General features: G+C 40.7%; 2 protein-coding genes across 6 annotated transcripts in view; one reads left to right on the top strand and one right to left on the bottom strand.

Annotated features, from left to right (window-relative positions):
• pip5k1bb (phosphatidylinositol-4-phosphate 5-kinase, type I, beta b) overlaps positions 1-3,812 on the top strand; it is a 33,399-nt gene extending 29,587 nt beyond the window's left edge. The window contains exons 13-15 of the mRNA XM_030416601.1: positions 129-255; positions 2,202-2,325; positions 2,518-3,812. Of these exons, the coding sequence (XP_030272461.1) occupies positions 129-255; positions 2,202-2,325; positions 2,518-2,520 (254 nt within the window). The 3' untranslated portion in view covers positions 2,521-3,812. The remainder of the gene's footprint in view (positions 1-128; positions 256-2,201; positions 2,326-2,517) is intronic.
• Positions 3,813-3,963: 151 nt separating this feature from the next.
• LOC115581477 (collagen type IV alpha-3-binding protein) lies at positions 3,964-25,185 on the bottom strand. Of its 5 annotated transcripts, none has more exons than XM_030416596.1 (18): positions 24,483-25,185; positions 24,156-24,290; positions 21,538-21,654; positions 15,874-15,981; positions 15,443-15,578; positions 14,508-14,594; positions 14,176-14,333; positions 11,884-11,976; positions 11,679-11,765; positions 11,429-11,521; positions 10,975-11,052; positions 10,123-10,218; positions 9,601-9,733; positions 9,427-9,497; positions 9,201-9,329; positions 8,721-8,850; positions 5,873-6,010; positions 3,964-5,668 (listed from the first exon to the last, which is right to left on the bottom strand). In XM_030416596.1, the coding sequence occupies exons 1-17, from the start codon at positions 24,570-24,572 to the stop codon at positions 5,883-5,885; spliced, it is 1,869 nt and encodes a 622-aa protein (XP_030272456.1). In that variant the 5' UTR covers positions 24,573-25,185; the 3' UTR covers positions 3,964-5,668; positions 5,873-5,882. The 5 variants fall into 5 exon arrangements, with proteins under 5 accessions (XP_030272456.1, XP_030272457.1, XP_030272458.1 ...); XM_030416597.1 differs by having other exon boundaries at positions 14,508-14,591; XM_030416598.1 differs by lacking the exon at positions 10,975-11,052 and having other exon boundaries at positions 24,483-25,184.
• Between the last annotated feature and the right edge of the window lie 972 nt (positions 25,186-26,157).

Genomic DNA, 26,157 nt, shown 5'->3' with positions numbered 1-26,157 from the left:
AAACCTGTGTTATAAACTGGGTGGATGGAGTAAAGGTCAGCGAAGAGATAAGGAACTGGGAAATGTGGGAAAGTGTGCACTTATTTTCTCTCACCGATATCACATGCGGGTGAATGTTTCTTCCGCAGCTGTGTTCGGTTCCTACCTGCGTCCTGATCTGGTCCCCGCCAACCCGTCCTTCTACGAGGGCTCCTCAATGGGAACCATCTCCACCTCCTCCATCTTTGTCAACTTGGACAACCAAACAGAAGAGAGGTACTGCTTGTTTTCCCTTTGCACTCGTTCCTATTGCTGTCATTACAGCCTGACACCGTGTTGACTTAGCGCTGGAAAGAATAAATATTTTATCACCTTAAAACAATGATGCAAGGTTCCTGTGCACAACACGACCTTGAGGGCGGGAAGGGAGGCAAGTCGGCTCGCCACGCCAAACACACACACTCCCACGCTATTACCACCTTTGCTCTGACATCACATGGTCTTCTTGGTGACATGCGTCACAGAGCAGGTGACTCAAGCCTGCTTGGCAACACGCGTGCAGTATACACACGCACACTTCCTACACAACATACGGACGGTACAGTTAAAGGATGGGAGGTGCGATGGTGGGAACTGTCACTCTCTTTTATCTACGAGACACAAAAATAAGGAACTTTACAAACACATTGTTACAGCGTAATTTACAGACTCCTTTAACGACACAGTGTTGAGTCATAGACCCGGATTAATGATTGATTACCTGATATTGTAAAATATGATGAAATATAATCAGCGTATTACACTGACGAGATTTATTACACCTTTAACCCACTTCACTGCGCTGGCTGTCTGCTTGCTGAGATAGTTTTGCTGCTTGCTAGAAGCTTCTGAACACTTTGTCCTCTGCCCTGGATGTGTTGGCCGTCTTTCACCTCTCCTCCTGTCCGGCAGTGTCAGGTTCAGCTCGCTCTCTGAGGCTCCATTGTGTGACTCGCCTGGTCCTGTCCCCTCAACAGTCACCTGCTGCTGCACTGACATTGTTCCATCAACTGTTTTCGTAAATATTTAAACAGCGGCTTTGACACGGACTCACTTAGTGCCATTATGCCGCAGAAAGACTGTGACAAAAGGAGGACAAGCGGTGCAGCCGCGGCTGCGTGTCCACCAGCAGCAGTCCCTGTCTGACAGCTGGCCTGCCTGTGACAGTTCCAACACCTTATGTTGTGATGAGTCGGGGTGGGATGTTTCTGAAATACAGCTGTTATTTTAAATCTCTCTCCCTCCACTTATCCTTACGTCGTTCCCTTCGGCTTTCGGCTGTGCTCCTCCGCTGCTCCCTCTACCTTACTTTCATTTTGACCTCCAACACAAAAGTTAGTCAGTCACGTGTCATAAAAGAGAAAAACACATTCCTGAATTTATCAGGGAGTCACCTGATGTACACACATATAAGATAAATAGCCCTCAAGTTGCCCTCTGGTGGTTGAACCGGGACCGTCAAATTAAAGGAGAGACAAACAAAATTGCACTCCACCGTCTGATGGTCGATCTAAAGCCATATATTTGATGCAGTCTCATCATGAACTGTATTTCTTTATTGAAGTACATTACTTTGTTGCTACTTTTAAGCTTTTTCTTTAGTTAAACTGAGGTGTTCTCTTCTACATTTCCCCACATTTTTTAAAAGCCTATATGACACTCCCTGCTTGTCATCGCTTTTTGCACATTGTCTGTCGCATATTACATTGTACATGATACAGTTTTTGTTAATGTCCTGGTTAGGGTCTTGAGGATGATGTCTTTACTTCAGCTTTAATGAAAACTACTCATATATCTAAAGAATAATTGAGTTCTTATCTCCTGTGCTATATTTGACCAGCTGCCAGCAGGGGTCTCATTTTGACTTCATCATCGTGGTCGATCTCAAACAGGCATGTTGTTCATTTCCTGTCGGACATTTCTGAGACTGTGAGCCTCTGAGCCGAGGCCTCCGCACCAGACGGGGTTTCTCATCCTGCTCACAGACTTTTCATCTCTTTGTCTCTTTGATGTCGGAGTCTCTGCAGTAGTGTGTGATTTGTTCCTTCTGAGTGTTTTCTTTCATCCGTTTCTCAAGCACTGTTGATACAGCCGCTTCACCTCAACGACCTTTGAACCGGACAATAAACCCTAGTGCCTGTCTCCGACGTGGGTTGATATCCAAATGCATTTTTCTGTTCCAGAGACGACGTTGCATCCAGCTCCACGTTTACCCTGGAGGACAGTGCCATCTGCCTCACTTCAGAGCAGAGCACCATGGACGTGGACATAGACCGCGACGACGGATCTGTTCTTGATGTCTACTTGGTGAGCTGTTCCTCCATTTGTTATCCAAATCACTCTCACATTGAGCTTGTCATTGGGAACTTGAGACCCGTTTGTCCTCTTCAGGGGTTCAGGTACAAGGCTCGCTGTGATAATGCATATAGAGCATGTACACATTTAGAAATCAGGACATGGGTGTTTGAAATTGCTGTTTTCTCTCTTCCCCCCCTGCAGTGAAAAATGCAGCTTTACAAACTTCATTTCCTCCTGCCAATCATAAGACAATCGCCACACTCCATTGGACGGGCCGGGGCCGGTCTTTTGACTTCACTCCCAGTGCTGCTAGATCCATATTGCCACTCGTATTGCCAACACACAAGAAGTCTGAGATTCTCTCCTGGTTGATGGACTAAAAGAAGACACCAACAGTCTGCAGGAACCATGTGACGTATCATGTAACGTAATGGACATCAGGCTGAGTGTCGCTTCTTAGAGCATGCGTCAACGCAGTGACATTAAGTTTTATATATGTATACTGTTTTCATGGCCCACGCAAGATCTCAGCATTTACTATATATACATAGGAGAGGGTATATACATTTCTTTAAATGTTTTTCCTCCTGACCAGAAAGAAATGAGACTTTCTAAGTTTGCAGCTGCATTAGTTGCCGATCAGAAGAGAAATGTTTACAGTGAATTTATAACGGAGTCCTCGTCCCGGATCAATGGGGATGCGACGGTGTCCCGCGGAGGACACAAGCCAGCTTGTAGCCACAGCCGAGACAGATGAGAAAAAGACTCACATGAGCAGACACGCAAGTGATGGATTCTGAAGCTCCCGAGGCCGAACACAGACTGTGACGTGGTTAAAGTGGCCACCTCATCCTAGCTGGGATGTTATTTGTGCTGCCCTGACAGGAACCTGAAGCCCTGGCGGAGGGCTGCTGGAAAGTAAGAAAAGACAGTTACTGGATCTTGGATGAAGCCCAGAGCGGAGGGACGACACACTCGCTCTTGATAAAAAGGCACTTTTGACATTGGTTATGATTACTGTAAGAAATATTTTCTCTGAAGAAGTTGCTTAGGTGGGTGGGCTGCCTGACATAAGCACAGATTTGGATATGTGAATATGCACTTTTTTCCTCTTTATACTACAAATGCACACCTCTGTAAGTCGATGATACTGGTGTAGATCATTTTTGATGTGGAGCTACTAGTTTTGTGAGGTTTTTGCGTCATGACTGAAATGCTTTTACTCAGGAGATCCTTTGATAATGAATAAGTGTGTCCTCTCCATGAAGTTATCAGACAGGAATCCTACACTTCGAAGCTGTCCGATATCTCTTCATCAAGACCATATCCAACTATAAATGTTGAATTCCACAAACACACGTCACTTGAGACCATAATTTATTATGTAAAATTCAATATTTTACCATTTGCTGAAAAAAAAAAACTTTAATCGCTGAATGTAAAGACAATGCATATTTATATAAAGAGGCTCCTATGAATAAACTGCTTAAATTTAATGTCTGTCACGCCCGTTTGATTATTGAAGTACTCATGTTATCCTGACAGTGAACAATTTGTGTGTATGCATGACTTGGGAGTTAGCTCAGTTTTACTTATTCCTTTTTTTTTGGTGCAGAAGTTGCCCTTCAAAGAGTACGCTGCACTTTCTCTGTTGTGTAACAATTTTAATTTACAGAAAATTGTCAAATTGCATTACATTTAGTGCAAATAATAACACTTCTGATGTACAACTTAGAAATATACAAAGTGTGTTGATTACTGACAAAATATCAAAATTAAAAACACTAAATGCATTCTTCAGCTGACATTGCTCTTAGATCTAGCTCTTGTAATCATCAGCGAAAGAATTGCGCAGATCCTTTCTAACCTTCGACCAAATATCTGATGGTGAATTTTCAACCCACACAGATCAACTGATTGCAAAAACTCCCCAAATTTTTGATGGCATTTAATACAATCTATAGTAAATCAAAATCTTGAGGTAAGATGATGTGAAATGCTGACCCTTTCTCGCCCCCGCTTCATTTCAGTGGTGATAAATGCACATCTGGTGGCTGTACAGTAGAGATAACCAGGATTTTTAGGGTTCATCCTGGTGTCTAAGGCATTCTGGGGGTAGTTTATCAGTCAAAGGGCAGGAGGCCACTGCACTGTAGTGTGGCATGTGAAATGTAGTATTAGAGTATAACTGTGAGTGTGCGGTGTAGATATCTTAGCATTTTACAACTTAACTTTATCCTGTACCATAGCAGCAGGAAAAATTTACAAATCTGACGCTCCGAAAGGACAGACGGACATTTTTTCGCTGCCTCATCAGGGGCGCAAAATGATGAAAAAAACGTCGGCTATAAAAAAAATGTATCCACTCATCCTTCAATGAAAGAGAGGATTTTTTTTATATCAGACACTCAGGCTGGCTATTTGCAAATATCTGTCAGAAACCATATGTTACATGGAGGTTAAAGACAGATACACACGGTAAATAGGCCGCAACTTAGCATCTTCAGACCGCTGTCACCTACATCATAGATATCTAATTGATTATCAGTTCAGCTCTGTCAAAAATATTGTCCAACATGATTTAATTACTTAGAAAATGCTCTTGAAGTCGAACTTTAGGTTTCCTTGGCCCATTCTGCTATCAAATTCAAGCACTTAACAGTCAATTCACATTTCTCACATTGGTAAACTAACTGAAAACGTATTCCGTTTTCTCTGTACAATACATTGTGTCCATGGTGCTGTCTGAAAGCTACTTTATAACAATCTAGAAATATAAGATTTCAAAGCTTTAGGCTCTGACCCTCCATCAAACTGCAAAAAGAGTCATCACTAGAGGGACAGGAGAAGGCAAGAAAGAGGAGATCCTGTACCACACCTCATCAATGCTTTTCCTGTCAATATCTACTTTCCTCTCTCATGGTAGTTACTTTAGCAGCAGCAAAACAAGTAGCTGTAATACTAGTGATTAAAGCAAACCCAATAAAGTCAAGAATTGTGTAATCATAAGAAATGTACAAAACAATTTACAAAAAAAAACAAATAACTGGTAACAATTCAAAAACCACTTAGGAAACTCGAATTTACATACAAATGTACCCATGACCAACAGATGGTGTTAAGCCATAACAATGTGGCTGGGATGACAACTACTGATGGATTAAAGCCATAAAACCAGTCTTCTCTACAAGCAGGTATCCTGTGGGACGTCCCGGATGATATGGTGTCCTGCATGTAGTAAGTTTGAAATCACATTCTAACTGACAGGTAAATGGGTCATGTAGTCTTCAAGAGCCTGTTCAACATTGAACAATGAAGCCTCCCAAGTTGCAACCCTCTGCCTTCAGCAAGTCTGAAACAAGAAGAAAGATTAAACGTCAATACCCACTAAATAAACAGATAAACAGATTCTCTGCATCTGGTTGGTTTTTCATGGTTCAATTATAGATAAAGCACATGCCAGGCTGTATCCCATTTATTAACAGTGAAATGGATGTTCTACCTGTTTAAATGCTTTCTCAATTACAAAACAAAAAGGGTTTGTGACCACAGTTACCTCCTTGTGTTCAGAAGAGGATGGGCTTCCCAGAAGTTTTATCCTGGACGTAGGAGGTGAAGCGTTTGAGGAACTTGGGATACTCTCTCTTGGCCACAGCTCTGAGGACCGAGGCTGGAGCCCAGCCTCCTGGGTTTACTGCAGCCACAGAGAAGAAAATGATTAGCAGAACGTGCGTATGAGCTAACCTGTGATGAAATGATTTGTCATAAACCCAAATTGCACAGACAGTGGTCTAGGGCTCCCTCTAGTGACTGTGAGGCTGCATTTGCTTCAAATGAACTATCATGACCTGCCCGCCCTCTCTAACAATAGAGTGGCTTCCTTCTGTATCTTTCTTTATGTCACAATCTCATAGCCTACTGGAAGTCATGGGAGGGGAGAAGCCGTGCAAGTGAGGGCTGACATTTCAAAGACAAGAGCACACAGACAGTCTTGCTGTTCAAAGACCAATCAGCAGTTATGTGGCTAGTAATGAGGTTGTTCAAATTATTTGAGTAAAAGGTGTCACACAAAATAAAAAAAATACAAAAACCTCAGTAATATGTCATGGCCTGTCATTCAGACGAGTAATTCGATACAACACAAAATGAGGACTAACCAGCTACAAAGGGTATGGATGTCTTGACTCTCCGAAGCCCTTATTCAATTAGACTTTACACTTAATTTGTGACGTCTATAGGGAATTAATCTCACACAGCCATCTCAAAAAAATACTCATCATGTGTGCTTAAATCAGGTTGCAGCACTGGTGCCCATGGCTGTTTAACAGTGTTGGGGTGAACTTATATTGCATGTGGGGAGACGAGCACTGGATTAAAATGTCTGAATCCCTGTAAAAGAAACAGGTAAAGCTGCTAGCTTGTTAAAGTTTGTACCAATAGCTATCAGCTTAGAATTAGGATAATATGTCATTTTCAGCATGTGGGTTTCTAGCTCGGAGTTTGTTGGTGTTGTTTAATGTCGCAACGGGGATTTCGACAACAGTAACGCACATTGCAGAAATGGTAGGGTAAAGCCGTCTGAAATAGGGCTCCCAATGACAGTTTTACATTTGGTGAGTAAAACACAGGAGGAACCTAAACACTGAACCATGATCCATAGCATTGCATAATCAACATTTACTTCATAACTTTAGGATATATAAAAAACAAACTTGACTGCCAACTATACAGCACATCCAGAAATGAGGGACTATGACTCGCCTGGCAGAGGGATTAAGCTTTAGAAATGGCTGAATTGACAGTGTAAAATAAATAAAAATATTACTTCTGACATATATAAAGTGTTCACTTGTAAAAAACTGATAAAGAACATTCTTAAAGTGATCAAACAAACACCTGTTTGATTGCTATTGCCTGGAGAGAACACAAATGAGCACCATTTAGGACAGGTTGTAAAAATACTACCTAAAAATTGTTATTGCAAAAGATACCCTCCAAGATGTTTTGTTATTATTAACAATACTTTCATGTTACTAAATTCATGCTCATTGATAAGGTGCAAAATAGGACAAATTACATTTTAACGGATTTCAGTACTGATGCCTCAGCCAGGCATATTTGTGATGATGGTTTTATATTTTTCATCCCCATTAATAATTTCTGTGAAATGTATTTTTGTTGGCTGGTTAGACTGTGTTTGCCATGATTAACTTGATAAGGTCATCAGCCAGTATGAATGAATATTAATCAGAGGTGTTTCACTATTTACACAAATTTAGCTATGCTCGTTACAAGAAGCTCTCAAAAAGGTACACAACATTTTGAGTTCATTGTGATTTATAAAAGGGAAATCCGTGTAGGATGCGTGCACATGCTGTGTTATAAATCAGAATATTCTGTGTACGAGCACTTTCTGTTTTAAGGTGAATCCTGAAAACAGTTTGATAAATGAAACTGAGATTTTTTTTTGTCCTCAATTCTTTGAGATCATATGGTGAAATTAAATTATTTATTTAAAATGTGTGATGACAATATTTCACCAGTCAATTGCAAGGAAACTGTTAAACCCAAAAACAAGAGGGGTCACTAGATGGCAGGAGGGAGCTTTACAACAACAGATTTTTTGTTGTTTTCTCCCCTGCAACCACCAGGATTACAAAATCTAATCATAGATGCTTTTTGCTACGTGTGTGGGGTACAGCAGACACATGTTTCAAGTTTTGTTTTTGTTTTTGTTTTTGTCCTGATGGGCTGGATGTGTGCAAGTAGGCGAGGGTGATGGAAACAAATAAAAATACAGTGAGAATCACTGTTCCTACTTTTGATCTTGATAACTGAATTAATGCTTGTTCAACTGAGTTTACAACTGAAATCATTTTGTCCCTCATTATCGGAAAGCATGACATGTTGATACTTTAGCTGCATATACACTGGACTTTTTCAAATCTGTTTGTTTTCTTTTAGGCCCTTGACCCGCAGCTATTTGTCGATGGTTAAAACAGCCCGCTGACATCTCAATAAGTCAACATAACCCTTCACCCAGTTAACTGTGTGTTGACTCAAGTAAACATTCAAGCTGTATCTATTTAACCGGATGTGACAGTTGGGCTCTTTCTTCACTGGGCTTGAGCAATTATTCACATGTTAAATTTCATCATTAATGATTTCTTTAATTTCTCCACGGGAGTTTAGAAAGTCACTCATGTAAGCATGTACTGCCCGACCTAAATTGATCAGGGTTTAGGCCTCGGCTTCACACTTTCTTGTGGCATGTATGGAAGGTTGAATTTTAACATTAAGGTGATTGTTAGCAGATTATAGTTACATTGATGATGAAAGTGAGTCTTGGGCATGTACACTGAGATGTAAACATTATCAGTATATCAGGCTCACGCTGAACTTACCATTGGCAACGTAGGTGATCTTACAAAGGATGTTGTCTCTACTGATCTCTTTATCACCCTCTGGTGGGCTGACCAGTGTTTGACAGATCATGGCGACATTGATTTTGGCACGAACACACCGGTTTGTGGGCTGAAAGTGAAACAAAAATGTAAATGCGAACAATCCCTTGAGCTGCAACAAAAATCTCACTGTAACTAATTTGACAGTGTTACTGAGGTTAAGGGGGTCTAAAGCTCTTCTTTCTTCTATTCATCCTTGAGAGAGGAGCCCTATATCAGAGCTTGTTCGAAAAGACATTTGTAACTTGATGCTGTGATGAATAAAATTATTTTTTTATCCAAATGTCCAAGTCTTGATTAGTCTAAGTCTAATAATAATCTAACTTGGAGATCTGATACATTAATAAAATGTCACTAAAATGATCAAATAGAAAAAATGTCAATAAAGCATGATAACAAGTGTTTAAGTGGTAATCTTACAGGGGCATTGTCGTGGTCTACAGAGAAGTTGCAGACCAGCCATGTGTCTGGATCATTTTCATTTGTTGCCAAGATCTTTCTGATGGCTGACAGATACAGCACATCTCTCTGAGAGGCAGGCCACACTCTCTGAAACACAACCAGAGGCAATCAAATCAGCTGCAGAATATTAACGATCAAATGTGCAACATTTTTCAGCAAATGTATGATGCAAATGCAAATTTACCTTGTGTGTCTGGTAAACAATGACAGCATTATCAGAGAGTGTTTCCACAAGGTTGAAATTTTCGATTGTGGCTGAGGGAGGGAAGAATTCAGTCAGGTTGGGACATTAACACAATGAGAGAAGAAAATAGGCTGACATGATGGCGAGTCCTGAAATGTTACTGAATGAACTTACTCTCCCAGTCCAATCGGACAGCTGTGTCCCAGAAGTAGTGGCAGACCTCGTGTCCTGTCACCCCCTTCACAGAATGTGTAGCTTTGAGAGGATCCAGCACAATACCGTTCTCCTCTACTTCTCTCCTGTACACCTGTTACACAAATTGTAGACAACGAGACAGAGCAAACAGAAAGTTGTATCAGGGGTAGGAACATAATCAAACATCACAACAAATGATCCTTGTAATTCTGATAACTTTAGCTGATTTTTCCAGTTTGAAAGCTAAATCAGTTCATTTTTGGCAGCATGGAAGGGACAGTGGTGTAAGGTAGACAACTCATGTACTTCATTGAAGTAAAAAAGTACGGGTAACCATTATCATGCACTAATGGTTTATTTTTCCTCTGTTGCAAGTCTGTCTTCCACCCCCACTGGCTGACTAATTGTGCAGTACTTTACAAAAGGCAAATGAGACTTGAATATTCACAGCTAGCAATCAAGGGACATGATTCATAAGCAGCTTCTCTCCTATGTGCTCACCTTCATCTCTCCTTCTTCTATAACCAGCTGCCAGTTGGCATCTCCACCCACATCCTGAAGAGAGTACGTCATATGATTCTGCACCATCTCCTCCACCTGAGACACGGACATGTATTGATTAAATTCTTATGTCAGAGAGTCTTTTTCTGTCCTTTATCTGCCTACTTGAGGACCAGCTTCAAAACAGGACAGTTTGTTGAGAGACAAAAACATAGAATTAGGAATGCTTTGCTCATGTTCAATAAATGATAAGTCTTCCTGAGCAACACATCTACTGTGGCACCTGTTCTGGAGTTTTATCACAGATGTTTTGATGACATTAGAGAAGGCAACAGAATCTCAAATCTTAGGAACTTCTCCTTGAGCCACGGAGCTGTAACCAAATAAATATTCCTGCGTGGGTTGATTACGCAACGTCTCAACAATGCATTAAGAACACAGTGCTGTCTGGATTCATGCCTACTCATGCTGAGGAAGACAGGGTGATGTGGGGGGAAGAAAATGAAGCAATAGATCCCAGTCATGCATTATTAGACTAACTTTATTCTTATCAGTGGTATGATGACAACTGGTATAAGCGGAAGAAAACCTGTTAGTCACTCAAGGAATTTCATTTTTTTTTCAGGATGAATTTCAGGCTTTTGCTCCAGTGCATTACATAACACTACAGCGATTTTGGTGCAAAACCTGCTATAAACATTGTTCTTGAAGCACAGGAAATGTTTTCTGAAATCCTGGAGAGACTGGTTAGTAGACATTCTCGTGCTAACTGTTCATGCTCTGCGGAGGAAAGCAGTAGGCGTTTGCATCCACGTACAGATACAGGTGCCCACTGTTGACCAAATACAGTACCTGAGCGCTGAATCTGTGAATGTCATCTGAAGCACTGAATAGCTCAACCGAGGAGAGGGAAGAAGAATGGCTATGGGGCTGTACAGCGGAAAGGAAGGAAGATTGGAAAAGAAAGGAATAAGGAACAAAATGGAAAGAGGTACCACTGCAGCAGCAGTCACAACCTGCCCAAGAAGTACAGCATATGAAGAAGTTAAGCTCTCAAATCACGGCAACAAGCGCAACTGATTCTCTGTGTGAAATGTTTAGGTGAAACAAAGACACATGAGAAAGTTCCAGCACACAAGTTGCAGTTGCAGAGTTTTAGATTGTAGGCAGGTCGCACTGGTTGTAAAATGACTAGGCTTCCGATTCTGAGACTGAGTAAACAGTAGCCAGTAGCCTTAAATTAGGAAAACCGGCAGGATGGAATTAAGATGTACATTAAAGAGAAAATAAGAAATCTGTTGAGCACCTTGGTGGCAAATCGATGTGTACCGATGGTTGAGTAGACGTCTCCAGGAGGAACAGGCGTTAGTCGAGGTATCCTGACCTTCTCTGACTGGCACTGAGGGACAAAGAGTCGGAGTTTGTTAAAAACAGAAAAGGATATTATAGACAAAGGAAACAACTCTCTGTGTAATTTATTTAACTGTGCTGTAATTGTTTTTATACACACAAACTCAATAGGCCATTTTGACTGAGCCAACATAACAACATCAAACCTGTTCTTCTATCTTGTCCTGTCTGTCCAGTGCAGCTTCCACCGCATCAAAGAACTCATCCTCATTGATCAGACTGTTGGGCCCCTCCTGCGCAAAGAAAATGTTGGAACCAATGTAAGAGTCCTGTGAGTACAGCCCTGCAAAAGGTGCAGAATGATACAAGCCATTTCTAATTCATTTATTTTATCTAATAATTTCATCTTGCCTCGTAATCTGGGCCACCGTAGTGTGACTTTTTCTTCAATTCATTCACAGCAGACTTGTAGGCATCTTCTACCCTCCTTCTCTTCTCTAGCTCCTGAAAACACAGAGAGAGTGTAGTGTTGTTAGTGCAACTGCATTAAACTACAAACAATATTGACAGCATGCAATTAGCTATTTGAACAAATCTTTGTTGACTTTAAAAGAGATCTGCTACATTTACATTACATTTAAATGAAATACAAATAGGAATTCAATGCAAAAGAGTCACAAAACATCTCCGCCCCAGTGACAATGCAACATTCATCAGCATTCAGCTGATAGAGTCACAAAGAAAAGGCGCCGGTCACAAACAATTGGGCAAACCAACCACATCATTCTGCTTTGAGCACATTCAAACAGGTTTTACTGAATGTCTCATCCGCCATTAAACACACTTCACACAAATGAATTTTAGAAAACAGACTGCTGCTATACAACGGAGAACTGAAGAGGTTGAATTATCTTCCAGTGGTAAATTGACTGCTTTCACCATTTATTACTTAAAAGCACAGAAACAGCCAACCAGCATAGTTATTTGGTAAGAGCAAATTAATCAAAATACAACAAACTGAATCTACAACTCTGCACAAAAAACTGTTCATATATCACAGTTTATCCTGACTGCAATGCGAGAAAGCCAGAATAATAAAGAAGTTGTGGCTGAAAGTATACTGAAATACAATTTATACTCTTAACAAAACGTAAATGGAGTAACCGCACAGAAAGCAAAGGAGGGCGGGGACAGGTAGCACAAAGATAAACAGGAGGTGATCCTGTTTCAGCTGTCTGTAACCACTCGACAGACAGACAGATGGACAGATACCTACTTTAAAGAAGTGGCTGCAGGTCTGTAGAGGTATCCATCGCTGTTTCTGGTGTTTGAGCAGCTCTGTCCCCCTTTGTAGCGAAGGCCTCCACAAATTGTACCATGAAGTCCGAGTGGTCATTTTCTAATTCACTCTCAGTAAGAGTCTGAGCAGGTAGTCTACCTCTTGGAATGTGTGTTCTGTGACTATTTCTACTCCCGTACTCAACATTAGCAGCTAAACATTACACACATAACCAAACACAGATAAGACTGAGGTAGTTTTACTCAAGCAGCCTAACGAACTGAAAGCTCTTCCTGGCTTCAGCAGGTTTTAGGGTTGGGCAAACACACCTTTGCACACAGACAAAAAAGAAACTGGTTTGACAACATCTGCAGAGCTGAATCCTGATCATTATTGAGGAGCTCTGAAGAGCAAATCTCAGACACAGACTGCTCTTTACATTAAGCAAATTCCATGAAAAGGGGGACTACAACCAATGTTAAAAAACAAACAATTGAATAACTAAATGGTTAAAGGTCATTAAGAAAAAACATTGGCCGAGCCTCTGTTAAACAAGCCTGACTAAGCTGAAATTCATATGTTCATTGAGCAACAGCTTAATACAAACATTAACCATCTGTATGCCAGATCATGTAAAAAGGATTGATTTTCAGTAATGTGGACTATGAAATGCAACCATTTTCCCATGTTCTTGCTGACTAACCACCAACACCGTGTTGCTTTACAATGACAACTGGCAGTAGAACAGAGAGCTACATTGCGAAATGTATTGCTTAAGGCACCTTAACCTTACCCACAAAAACATCTATTGAGAGAGCACCTACCAAAACAACAAAAAAGCTACAAACTTCTTTACAAGATAAAGCTTAAGTTACAAAATAAATACAAATATAAACACGCAGAAATCAGAAACAAACAGAGCCTTCAACAAACACCCAAATCCAACCTTCCATAGCCAAAAGTTTAAGGTTATGGACCAGTACATCTACATAGCTACATCTTTAGGAGCCTTGGCTTGTCTAACCTGGGAATTCAGACAGCTACAGCTTGTGTCTTTTACATGTAAAGCAAATTCAGAGTCACTTCCTTTAAATCACGGTCTAGCCCATCCATTACAATCCCTGTAGCTTTTAACTGTAATTTTCTGATCAACTTCAATGTTAACGTACCTGCCTGTTTTCACATACTGCGATCATGACATTTGGTACAAGGATGTTACACTACAACCTAATCATCTGAAGGACAGAGCCAAAAAAACACAGAACTTTTGGTCACAATAACCGGCTCATTAAAAGACAACTGAAGTCAACAATTAGCTCCTCAGCCAGCAGTGGCTGCTGACGAGTGCTTATAATTCACATGACACTTCAGACAATGTGAGTGACATTTATTTTAATCACTGTGTCTAGAGTGTGAGAATATACCTTGTCCAGTCTCTTCTGCCAGCTGTCCTCTCGTTTCATCATGAGTTCGATGCAGTGGGACAAGGTGGAGAGGATGCCTGCTGTGGTGGCCTTGAAGGTGATGGCCTCACCCTTGAAGTCTATCCCGTTCATACCTTTGGGACTTGCAGGGGAAAACACTGGCACAGATAGAAAAAAAGGAAATGACCCATGACTTGGTTAAAAAATTGACGTTCGAGCTTTTCACATTTAAGTCGAATCAGTTATTACAAGGCCAAGCAACCGAAATGTATTTTTACAGATTTTCTCAAAGGAAGCAAAGAATGTGTGACAGCACCTACGTGTAAACTCACATTTCTCTTTGCTGCCATTGTTGTTGTGATTATATTCACCATCGGGTTTTGTAGTGGTAGGAAAGTCATCTTCGTCTTCCTCTACTACTGGGAAGAAAACCACAGCATTATTATTTTGGTCAGGATTTATCCGTTATCCATCTTATTAACCACATTATAACATGGCATAAATACCTAAACCTTTGAATGCAACACAGATTTTTTAAAATCGATTCTTAGATACATTGTGATTTGCTCTTTAAAGAGATGCAGAAAAGTCATAAAGGGAGATTTAAACCTCATTGTCAACAGTCTGATGACCTGTAATAATGTGAGATGTAAGTTCCAAGCTAGGCTTTATTATAAATAATGATAACATAGCGTATGTTTCATAGACAGTAGGTAGCCACACAGTACAAACAAAGTCATATATAAAGCAAAAGTTTTGATGTAATGATAATTGTTATATAACTGCATTGTACCCTCACCACTAACAAACACAAGAATATTCAACAGAAGTAGCACACTTCTAAACTTAAGTTACTGGAGCCAGTTACTACTTTTGCTTAATTTAAAAATTCCTGATGGTGCAATAACACATTACTACTATACAAAAAACCCATTAGATGAAATTGCATGTACATGATTTTGAGGACTATAGAAAAGCTCTGCCTCAGAGATGAAACAACCCACAAAGTGCCCTGAAAGTACATATTGATTTTTTTCCCTTTCTCAATGAGTCTTACCAACCACTGGCCTTCAACTCTCATACTGAATGAAGCTCCTGATCTATACATTATATCCCTTGCCAGTAAACATCAAGGCTAATCCACCTTGCCATGTCCACACTGCACTAAATATATCAGATTTTTGTACGGTAAAGCAATTTAATACAAATTGACCGTGGTTAAACTAAATCACTGACAGTATACAGAGACATCCATGCCACAGCTTACCTCTGTCTCTCTGAAACTCATCTTTAGAGACATCAGCACAGGAGTCAAAGTATTTCTGCAGGGTGTCCACTTGTCTGCACAGAATGTCCCGGAAGGTTTCCATTTCTGCTAGCTTCTCACGCAACCTGTGCCCCTTCTGAGCAGAGAGAAAGAGATGCAATCAGAGGCTGTCAGGGGAAAGATTCATTTCAGTTCTCTTACTTTAACACCATGGCAAAGATGTAAGCAAAATCAAATACATAACACTTGGCATTCATACAAGTTACAAAAGTAATTACAGCAGATCTAGCCTTTAGTTGTTTTATTCAGGAGGTTTAAATGTGAATTGATGGAAATACTTCTGAGAAGGCAACAAGGGACTAAGAACTTGGCATCATCTGCTACCGCCTAACATCATCAAGCTTTTTGGTGATCATTTTTTTTCTTCTTACCTTGAAAGAGGATGTGGATGCGGCAGACAAGGCACTGGCTGCAGAGGTGAGTGACAACATGGAACCATGACGCCTGAGGCTGGTTTCTGAACCATAACCAGACTCAGCCTGTAACATAGAGGGAGGGAGCGAAGGATATAGAAGAAAGGAGAGACAATGTAGGAAGGAGGGGTATGATATTGATGATAAGAAAGGAGGGAAATGGAGGATTCATGGAGAAAGGAGAAGCAAGGAGGAAGGAATAGAAGATCAGTGGGTGCACAAAATTCATTAAAGAGTCTGCAATATAATAAGAGAGGGGGGAGATCAACTCTAGCAGTCAGCAGCACTGAGTAATGCTGAACTCAACAAGAGCACGACCTACACCTACATAGACAAATAGTCTGTTGAAAGGGACTGTGGCTGACAAATAGACACAAGCATCAGCCCAGCCAGTAGGCCTGATACTAAGTGCTTGACAAACAGTGGAAACAAATTACACTGGCAATTGAGCCTGGATCTGTCCATTCTGGAATTCTCTTTCTGGAGAAAAATCATGCATATACTTTTTTGGGAAATACTGTGTGTGTTGTGTCACACTTTACAAAACAGATTCACTGTGTGAACAGCTATGAGGGAGTGGCAGTGACTGCATTTGTTCCATTAATCGGCCAACTTATGACTGGGCGATGCCTGGGACTGCCAGTTCAGCAGAGTGACAGAATTATATTGCACCAGCGAACCCCGCCAAAGCAAAATATTCGTGTTTGTTCCACATGCAGCTCTTGACTGTTATCCACATACACATAAGGGAGAGAGAGAGATTGCAAATTTATGACCCAACCTTAAATTCAAATTTAAAGCTTTACTCAACCCATAGAAACAGTAAAGAGGAGATAATGTGCTAGGGTAAAGTCTGAAATTCTTTATTGTATGAATCAGGAACCTAACATGCTTGTGGTATGTTTTATGAGTCTAAATTTATTTGCTGAGGCTTATTAATGATCTACTTGTGCAATGTTCCTACTGATTAATACAATAACAATTTCAAACATTCAATATAGTCCGGTTTGCTAACTGGCATGCAGAGGTATTTCTTAAGAACATTGAGCCAACTGAAGAGGAAGTCAGGTGACAAACTCAACAGAGAGCGCACATACATTCCTCTGCTAGAGAATCTACAATATCTACCAACAGAGTGACAGACTGGGAAAACGTAGGTTACATAGATTTGGTTGATCACTGGGACATTTACTCCACCAGTCATATCAATCCAACTAGTATTATCAACTATGAACTATTAGATAATGTATCAATCGCAGTTATAACTTATAAACATTTGGGAAATGATGGGGCATGGACCAAATACCATGATGATTGTGTTGTGACATGTATTTCAAATATATAACGAGGAAACGCTAGCCTTAAAAACTGACCTGGTCTTAAAAAATAATTAGAACATTAGAACATTAACAACGATAAATTCAAGGCTGCGCTGTTATCAAAAATACTCCATGGTTGATTTGAAAAATAGTCCAGAGAAAACTGATGGGAGTGCTTCAAAAAGTTAAGATTGTAAAACTGACTATACATGAAAATACGGTCAGCTGAAACACACTGAAATGTCCAAAATATTCATTTGTAATTTTATAACAACAAACTGTTATATGTACAACTGAACAGGGACTGGAATTTATTATTTAAAAAAAAAAAGAAGAAGCCGCAATAAATGGCAGAGCTGCGTGCCAAGATTGTTACTTTTTAAATTTGCAAATGGAAGTTGTGTCACCCAGGAGTGCTCGACAAATATTAATGCTTCGATACCAACAGCACAATAGGGATATTATTTCTTAATGCGCTTATACAACAGTCTGACATAAACTATATCACCCTGACTGTCATATAATCTAAAACACATCAAATACTTAAAACAAACACATGAACTTCATTAAGGTTTGCTTTATGTTGACCTTTAAACAAAGCCTATATTTCAAACAACAGACAAAGGCAGTTGCATAGTAACATGGGTAAACAAACATTTAACAAAAAGTGCTACAGAATACAAGCTGTTCTTGCAAAACTACCACTAAAAGATCTGATTTGCTGTAGCTTAATACTTTGATTAGACAGAGATAGTGCACAGGTTGCTGCTGCTGAAATCACAGGTACTGTATAAATAGTTTGGGCTGAGACCACGAGGCAAAGCAAAGCACTAAAGCAACATGAAGACCAATCTGTGATATCTTCAGAGACTGCCATCTTTATGCACCTGGCCAGCTGCAGAACACAGCCATGCACACAAACACCCACTCGTAGACAACACATGAAATGGCATCTTGTGCCCACGGCTTTGTGATGGTAATGAAAAGAGTGTATTGTAACTGACTAGGAGCTGAGGAGTTCAACAGATCTGAGCCCATTACTGCTTGTGAAATTTTCTCTTAAAAACACTTCTAGTTCAGCACACAGCCATCAATTTCTAAAAAAACAGTGAATGGTTTATCACAATAACTCACATGCAGCAGAGCTCAATGCTCAATCAGCGCTACTAATGTAAAAAAAATGCATACATGCAAACTGAAAATAATAATTTATGCAATGAATTGACAAAAGCACAAGTGGGTTATGTTTGTTAATCATTCATGCCACAACACTGGCATGCTACGAACAGACTTCAGTGATGAGTGACAGTGAACAATCAGCATTCCAACATGCTATAAGCCCACCATTCGGCCATTCCAACACCCAAGGCAGAGCAGGACACTGCTGCAGTTCCGGCGGTTTGCTGGCCCCAACATGGCCAAGACGCTCCCCAAACACTCCTACTGTTCTGACAATTCAGAGGCTTAAGTCCAGTATTCCCGTTTCCCCAGGACACACCTCACTGAGGAACAAAGGGGAAGAGGAGGAGGTGGAGAAGAAAAGCCATACAGGCTCAGCTTAGCTCATCAAGTCAAAGAAAGTAGCTATAAGACAGGGAGAGGAGGAAGAGGAAAAACTCATTCGCTCCATTGCAGCCAGAGGAGAGGCAGACACCAGCTGCTCCATGAAGCAGAAGACACGGACGGAACCAAAAGGAAGAGCCTTGTTATTCCTCGGCAGAGCAAAGCAAGTCTGCTCTCAGTCAGATCTTCCGCAGGCACACACATGGACTCAAAGACACACACGCACATGCACTCCACTCTTGCTTTACATATATGAACAGACCACACACACCCTGATAGATGAAACCTTTTCATCTTGTCCATCTTTATGTCCAGGATCCATTACTGAGCAAGCAATTGTGACTGTGTGTGTTTGCATGAAAGAAACAGAGCGAGAGAGGGATAAAAACGAAGGGTCCATGCATGTATGCATTAGAGAGAGAGGGAGAGAGCGAGAGAGAGATAGACGAGGGCTGTCTGGAGCTGCTTGTGTGATAAACCACTAAAGTACCAAATGGGTGGGCGAGCAAAGCAGCCTACTGTACATTATGACATAGAGACAGAGAGAGAGCGAGAGAGAGAGAGAGACAGAGAGAGAGAGAGAAATGCTGGGAGCAACATTAGTCTGGATCTTTTGCTTTACCTGACTCTTCTCTCTTATTATAATTTGCTGATATACTCCTGTGAAGCCTGATCTAGGCCAATAATGTTCAGACTGTGCCAACCACCAGCCTGAAGAGGTGACCAAAAAAACTCAGGATAAACAAGGGGTTTTCCCCACTCCCTCCCATGTCACCCCTCTGAATCTACCAGAATGGAACAGTCTTCTCAGTATGATGGAGGGTTTTATGTGTCCCTCTTGATTTTTGTTGCTGTGAGAACGGGCGATTAAAAAAAAAAAAAAAAAACATTATTCATCAAGAGCTGCACTTAACGTCCCTACATTTTGCACGACTTTTTCTACCACCAACACAAACACACCCACACATAAAAACACAAATGGACTTGCACAAAAAAAATACTTTTTGTCCTGTACAAGAACAATCTCATTTGGTAATATGGTTATACAAAAGGTGTTTTTTTGCCTTTGTAGGTGGCTTATAAGAGGCATTTAAGAGCTGTTTTAATGACTTGTTTGCCAAATTATAGCACAATTACAGTAACTACATACTGAGCTTGAGCAAATTACGAGCATATGAAATTAGCACACACAACTTGTAACCACACAACACCTCAAAAAGTAGTTTTAAAAGTTAAAAGTAAACATACATTTGATCTAAACTAACAGTGCAGGGCTTTACCGGAATTTTAAAAAATCCACAGAAATGATTATTATTTGTATGTTAGTTAAACAAAGTAGCAGGAAAGTAAGGCTATTCTACCAGTTCATGCCCTCTTGGGTCCTGACATGAAGATCAAAACTGGAGCAAAGTAATGAACATTGTATGATGCAGGTCCTTCTTTGTCCAGTTGGGAGCAGTGCAGACACACACTCACTTATAGCAATGCTGCAGGTAGTGCTGCATAAAGCTTACTGAGGTTACTGTAGGTCACAATCCAGACATAACCCTGAAATGCTCTCACACCATCGTTAATGGACTAGAGACCTGCGGTCACTCACACTCAGCTGACATGCCAATACCCAATTGCACTAACATAACCACCCACAGCAACATTTTAGTGGAGAGGCAGATCTAATGAGAATTCACAGGACAGTGATTATTTTTTTGACAAAAGGTACATTTACGGTGGTCTCTCAACTACAGTGTTTTTAAGTGGCAAACTCAAGGAAGAAAAATTACATAACTGTGTATTTGAGATTACTTGTGCACAGGAAATATACATTAGTTTCTTTGTCTCTTGTGAGACCCAGATAACACAATGAAAAATTGTACTTCACCCAGTGCAAACATTTTGATTGATATTACATAAGTTTATGTGCTGTTTGAATATGTAAAACACTGCACAAGTAAATCAATATCAAATCAACAAAAAACTAAATAAAACTAAACAGATTGTTGACTCGTTCAATATGCAAGCCATACTTAAGCCATATGCAATCTAGACCAAAAATGTATTAACAAATAGCAAGCCAATATCAGCTTATTCTGGACAGAATGTAGTATCACTCTAGCACAGAAAATGTGCTTAACACTTTATGTTCCGAAACCCTGCATTATTAACTAGACGTCGCTGCAGCTGCCTGGTATCTGATGACAGGGGATACCCCCACCTCAACACCTCACTCCTCAGATTCCTCACATTCCCAGGGGGGAGGGTTGTGTGTGTGTGTCCCCATCCCTGTCCTGCCACACCCAGCTCACAGCACATAACAGATTACTCCCAGTCTGTTCTGAAAAACACCCTGACCCGAAATTGAACCTTAATACCTGAAAAATTTGAAAAATGCACCACAACGATGTTTTCAGTGGGCGATAAGGCAAACATAAAAAGAATCAAATATTTATTTATTATTGCCTCAGGAACTGACACAATATTGCCGAAGAAAATGTGTTCAGATTCTTGACAAACACCAAGCAAATAAAAAAATCCCTGAGCATAACCCGGACTGGATTCAGGCAGTCTGAGCAGCTGTAAAATTAATCTATCAAGAAAATGCAGCTCGCTTGCAGGCGGGCAAACTTCCATGAACAACTTTATCACAAGTTCTGTACGACAACCAAACCAAGGTGCAAAAAGAAGCCAGCAAGAGAAGTCCAGAAAATTTGTGTTGAAGAAACAAGAAACTAATTCCACTCACCTTGTGCAGCTCTATTGACTCAATCCACTGGAGTCTGTGCTCTGGGTCTTCAGCTCTGAGGTACCAAACACTGTCGTTCACGCTGATGTCAAAACGACACTCGTCAAACTCATGAGGCTGCACACAGAGAGGAGAGGGCTCATGAATAGTTATTAGGCAGTGTGCACGTCAGGAGATATGGTCACTATCTGAATAGCAAAAAACATAAACTCAATGTAACATTTTCGTCTGGCATAAATCACAGATTAATCAGAGCAAGAATCCTGCCTCTACATCTGTCTGTTTCTGACACTGACTGACTAGCTGTGACACATTCTGGAGACACATGGATTCCATCAGGAACAGAAAGGTCTACGCCACACAATAAACAGGAATTTTAATTGGAAACTGATGTCTTATGTCTGCAGGCTCAACCCTAAATTATTGAGGAAGAGCTGTGCAGTTTCTTTTAGGATGGCTTTGCCTGAACCTGGGTCATCAGAAGTTTTCCCTCCACTACTGGGCCAAATCTCCAAACTATTTCACTCCCCCGTTCTACAGTGCACCCCACCCAGCTTCAACTTCTGACAGCCTTAGGCACCCAAACACGTGCACCAAAGAATTCCCCTGTTTCCTCTGAGACTGGAATTTGCCCACTGCACTCAGCTGAGGAGTATTCTGCACTGCAAAGGTTACCTTATAAGAAATGAGACATAGCTGACTTGAATCTCCTTCCTGTTTTTCTCCTCAGCAGCACCAATACTACAGCAGGTCTGTCACCTGACATAACCTCATGTTGCCCAAGTTTAATTAGATTTGCTGAATGATGCTCATGTGCTCGTTGATTTGCTGCCACTGACAACAGCAACATGAACTCCAACTCTAAACAGGAAATGTCAGCCTGCATAACCTTATGCAACACTGTATTTACACTTGAAGACTAATACATTTCACAAGTTGCATATCAAGAAAGCAGACCGGGGTGAATGGTTTTCTATGACCCCTTAAATGCTTTCAATAACCAATAACCTTGGAGCAAAATGTTCCACTCAGAGACAGGTGAAACATTGAAAAAACGCCCTCCTGTTTCAGAAATTCATGATAAGGAAGGCCCTGCAATGATAACTTCAAGTTCATCCAGCCGTGTTGCCATTACTGGTTAGAGAAATCCAGTATATCTTACTGTGCTGTATCAGTCACAGCCCATAAACCTCTGCTTTACAATCCAGTTTACACCTCTCTCATTCTGCCTGAAACAATCTCCTTCCCCTTGCGTAAGCACTACTGACCATCCATGCTGCACTTGCTTTTTTCTGTGTATAGGACTGTGGCATCTTCAGTGTTCGGAAAGGGGAGGCTATAAGTCAAACTGAATTCACTAAAAACTGAAAAGAGATACATCTAAGACTTCTTCTCCATCTTGAAACCAGTGTATGTGTGTACGTGTCGGTATTTTAATCAAAATAACACAATAAACATAAAATGTTAAGCATTATTTATTAGAGTTTGCTCTACATAAATAGATAACAGAAAAAAACATGAGTGCAAAGATAAGCTTGAACTGATGTGATGTTTTGATAATGGACCTTGGCCTTCGACAGGACTTTTCACAATGCAACATTTCCTGCACATTTAGTTTCTGTGTGAGGACAGTCTGGTGTCTGTGTGCAGCTACACAGTGTGAAACAGACTGATGTTAGGCAAGAAGAGAAGCAGGGGCTTGTTTCTGCATTCCTGAGTCCTCATACCACCGTCTCCTTAGACAGCACCGGCTTTAAATACTTCTGAAGAGGGAGAGGTAGTAAGAAGAGGCTGTGTGGGTCATGCTGCATAAATTATTACAGTACACTCTTAGCTAGCCTACTATAAACACAATAACATAACATCCCAAATGTCATGTGGAGTTCCATCGAGGTCTGCGCAAACAAAGGAACTGGTGCCCTGCTCACTCAAATGATCACTCGCAATAGAGGGAAGTAACTGTGACCCTTCATGTTGTGGTTTTTAATCCAGTTTTGAGTCATATAATCCTATTGAACAAATCACAGTTGAGCCATTTGTTTGGCCTCTGGACTGGTGGTATGCTCAGAGAGAACAGTGAATATTTAACCAGGGTGTGGGATTTACACTTATCTCACCAACAGGAGACCTGCATAGAGCGAATACAAGTCCCATCTCTACCATATGTGGAAAAAAACTTAGATTATGAATGTAGAAACCAAACATTTCCACAAGCCTGTACATAACTAAGAATAAAGTTAATCTAAAACGGCCATGTGAGAGGGCTCTCAAATGACTTGTGGAGCATGAAGCCCATTGCCTTACCTGTAATGGTAATAACAGCCCCGTCACAAGTTAATGTTTACCTTTGGACCTTCGAGGAACGTGGATTGAAGGAATTAAAGTTCAACTCTATGCTAATGACAGGGAGGGACAGGATCAAAACACTGAGACCTGGTGGAGATGTAACCCTACTCCAAAAGCACTGATGCAGAAAATGAGGCCTTTCATGGCCACCCATCTTATGAGCTCTTACTCCCTGAAATCTTGAACAGGTGCTCCGCTCATATTTGCTTTCTATTTGTGCAACAGACAGCGGTAGCGTTTTGTTCCTTCCTCATACCACGGTAAATACTCACTGTGATGACAGCCTTGCTGAGGCACAGAGACCCCCTGCAGCCGTATTCCCGCTCATCCTCCGACTTGTAATAGCTCAAAGTATTGTTTTTCAACACGACCCATCGGTCCTGCCATCCATGTATGTAGTTCGTCCACTGTAAACACACAAGAGGTACAGGACAAAAGGTTAGCTGCACTATACAATCAACAAAATCCTCTGCCTGATATGTGATGTGTATGCATTAATTAATTCAACTCCTGCAGCTCTGTGTTATTAAGAAACCAAGGATAGAAGTTAAGTCTGCACCACAAAACACGAACACTCAAACTGGTTCAACCACTGTTACCTTGCTTAAAATGCCTCCGAGCTCCACAGGCTGCCCGGATTCCGGGTCCACATCTTCATCCGAACCGGACGATGAACTCTTTTCGGACATTTAAATCCAAGGTTCAGGGAAAAAAGTGAACCTGATTGTATCGACGGACCCGCGTAGCTTAACGCTAGCTGCTGGATTAGATGCGTTCAAGCGCGTCACAGTCAAACCTGCTGACAGCTTCTTCAACTTAGTGTTAACGTCAGCAAAACAACGTTAATTGGGCAATAACTGAGTGTTTTAGACATCAGCTGTGTGGCGTAGTTTATCTTCCGTCGGCTGGCAGACTTACATCTAGCTAGCTTCTCTCGTAGCTAGCTAGTCTGGAGATGACAGCTGAGTCTCAACTTCTCAGTTTTGCGGGCTTTGTTTTGAAACTGACGTCGAATACCAATGAGACTAGCTAGTTAGCGTTAGCTGTCAAACGACGCAACTGGCTAACATTAACTTATTTAGAAACTTCTGGCTGCTCTGGTTAGCTGTGTTAGCTGCGCTCGATGAGCCACTCGGTCGCTGAGGGAGGCCTTCGAGTTAACGCTGTACCTCAACTTCAAATGACCTGCAACGGGCTGTTTCGCCGCTGTAGTTCCGCAGTTTAGTTAGCAGTAGCTGGGTCTGACTAGCTTGTCTTCATTCAGGTCGGGGGGAGGAGCTGCATCCACGCTTTACTGTGTACGTTGTAGAGGCGTCAAGTTAAATACAGGAACCACAGTGTTACCGGAAGTCACACACATTCGCTTTTAAATTAAAAATTGCTACGTTTATCAATCACTGCATTGGAACAGAATCCACACGGCGGTCAATATGACAGTGGGGTGATATTGTTTTAATGGCCGATGTATTTCTCCTTTGAATGTACTTAAACTTAAAGATATATGCTGTATCTGAAATCACACCAAGCGTGATACTGCATGAGCACTTAAGGGTTGTTCGGAAATAACAGTTTTATTTTGGCTAACTTTACTTGAATGTCGCCATGGACTGCAGTCTGTGGATCTTGCAGAAAGGGAACAGGGCCAAAATGCAATAAAGGTGGTTTAGGAGCAGACACATTTTTCAGTTGGTCTGGTTTTATTACGCAGAATGCTGCAAACCTGGACAGTAACTAAGTATATTCACTCAATTACAATGTTGAGGTTCTTGTACTTGAGTGTCCATACTTCTCCTGTACTACAGTTCAGAAACACATGTACTTTTTTCTCCACTAGTTAATTTTGACAACTTTAGTCAACAGTCACCTTGAAGATTCAGTTTAATAATACAAAATATAATCAATGGAAATAAAATATGATGTAATATTAAGAATAAATTGATCCAAGAGTCACAAGATAAGCTATATAAAGTTAAATCACCTTTACCAGCTTCAGCATTCTATTGATGAACACATTTATGCATTAATAATTACAATCCAATGATATAATATACACATTTCCGAAATAAGACATTCTGCCTGATGAATTATTTTACCTTTGGTACTTTAGATATATTATAATGCTATTACTTTTGTACATACTTAAGTAAACAAACTAAATGAATGCAATTTTACTTGTACTAGTGTCTCTACACTGTGGCATTGCTACTTTTACTCAAGTACAAGTTCTGAGTACTTCTTCCACCTCTGCTTCAAACTATGCCAAAGGTTAGTTAC

The sequence above is a fragment of the Sparus aurata genome, chromosome 5 (genome assembly GCF_900880675.1).
Source record: "Sparus aurata chromosome 5, fSpaAur1.1, whole genome shotgun sequence".
NCBI classification, from domain to species: Eukaryota; Metazoa; Chordata; class Actinopteri; order Spariformes; family Sparidae; genus Sparus; species Sparus aurata.
This window is presented reverse-complemented; position numbering and strand designations above follow the sequence as displayed.

Bases quoted from the DNA above. Each gene is read 5' to 3' on its own strand.
- LOC115581477 (XM_030416596.1), bottom strand. From the start codon at position 24,572: ATGTCCGAAAAGAGTTCATCGTCCGGTTCGGATGAAGATGTGGACCCG. The intron at 15,579-15,873 runs GTAAGAAGAAAA...CTCTCTGCTCAG, and splicing joins CATCCACATCCTCTTTCAAG to AAGGGGCACAGGTTGCGTGA. The intron at 9,498-9,600 runs GTAAGTTCATTC...TCCCTCCCTCAG, and splicing joins TGTCCGATTGGACTGGGAGA to CCACAATCGAAAATTTCAAC.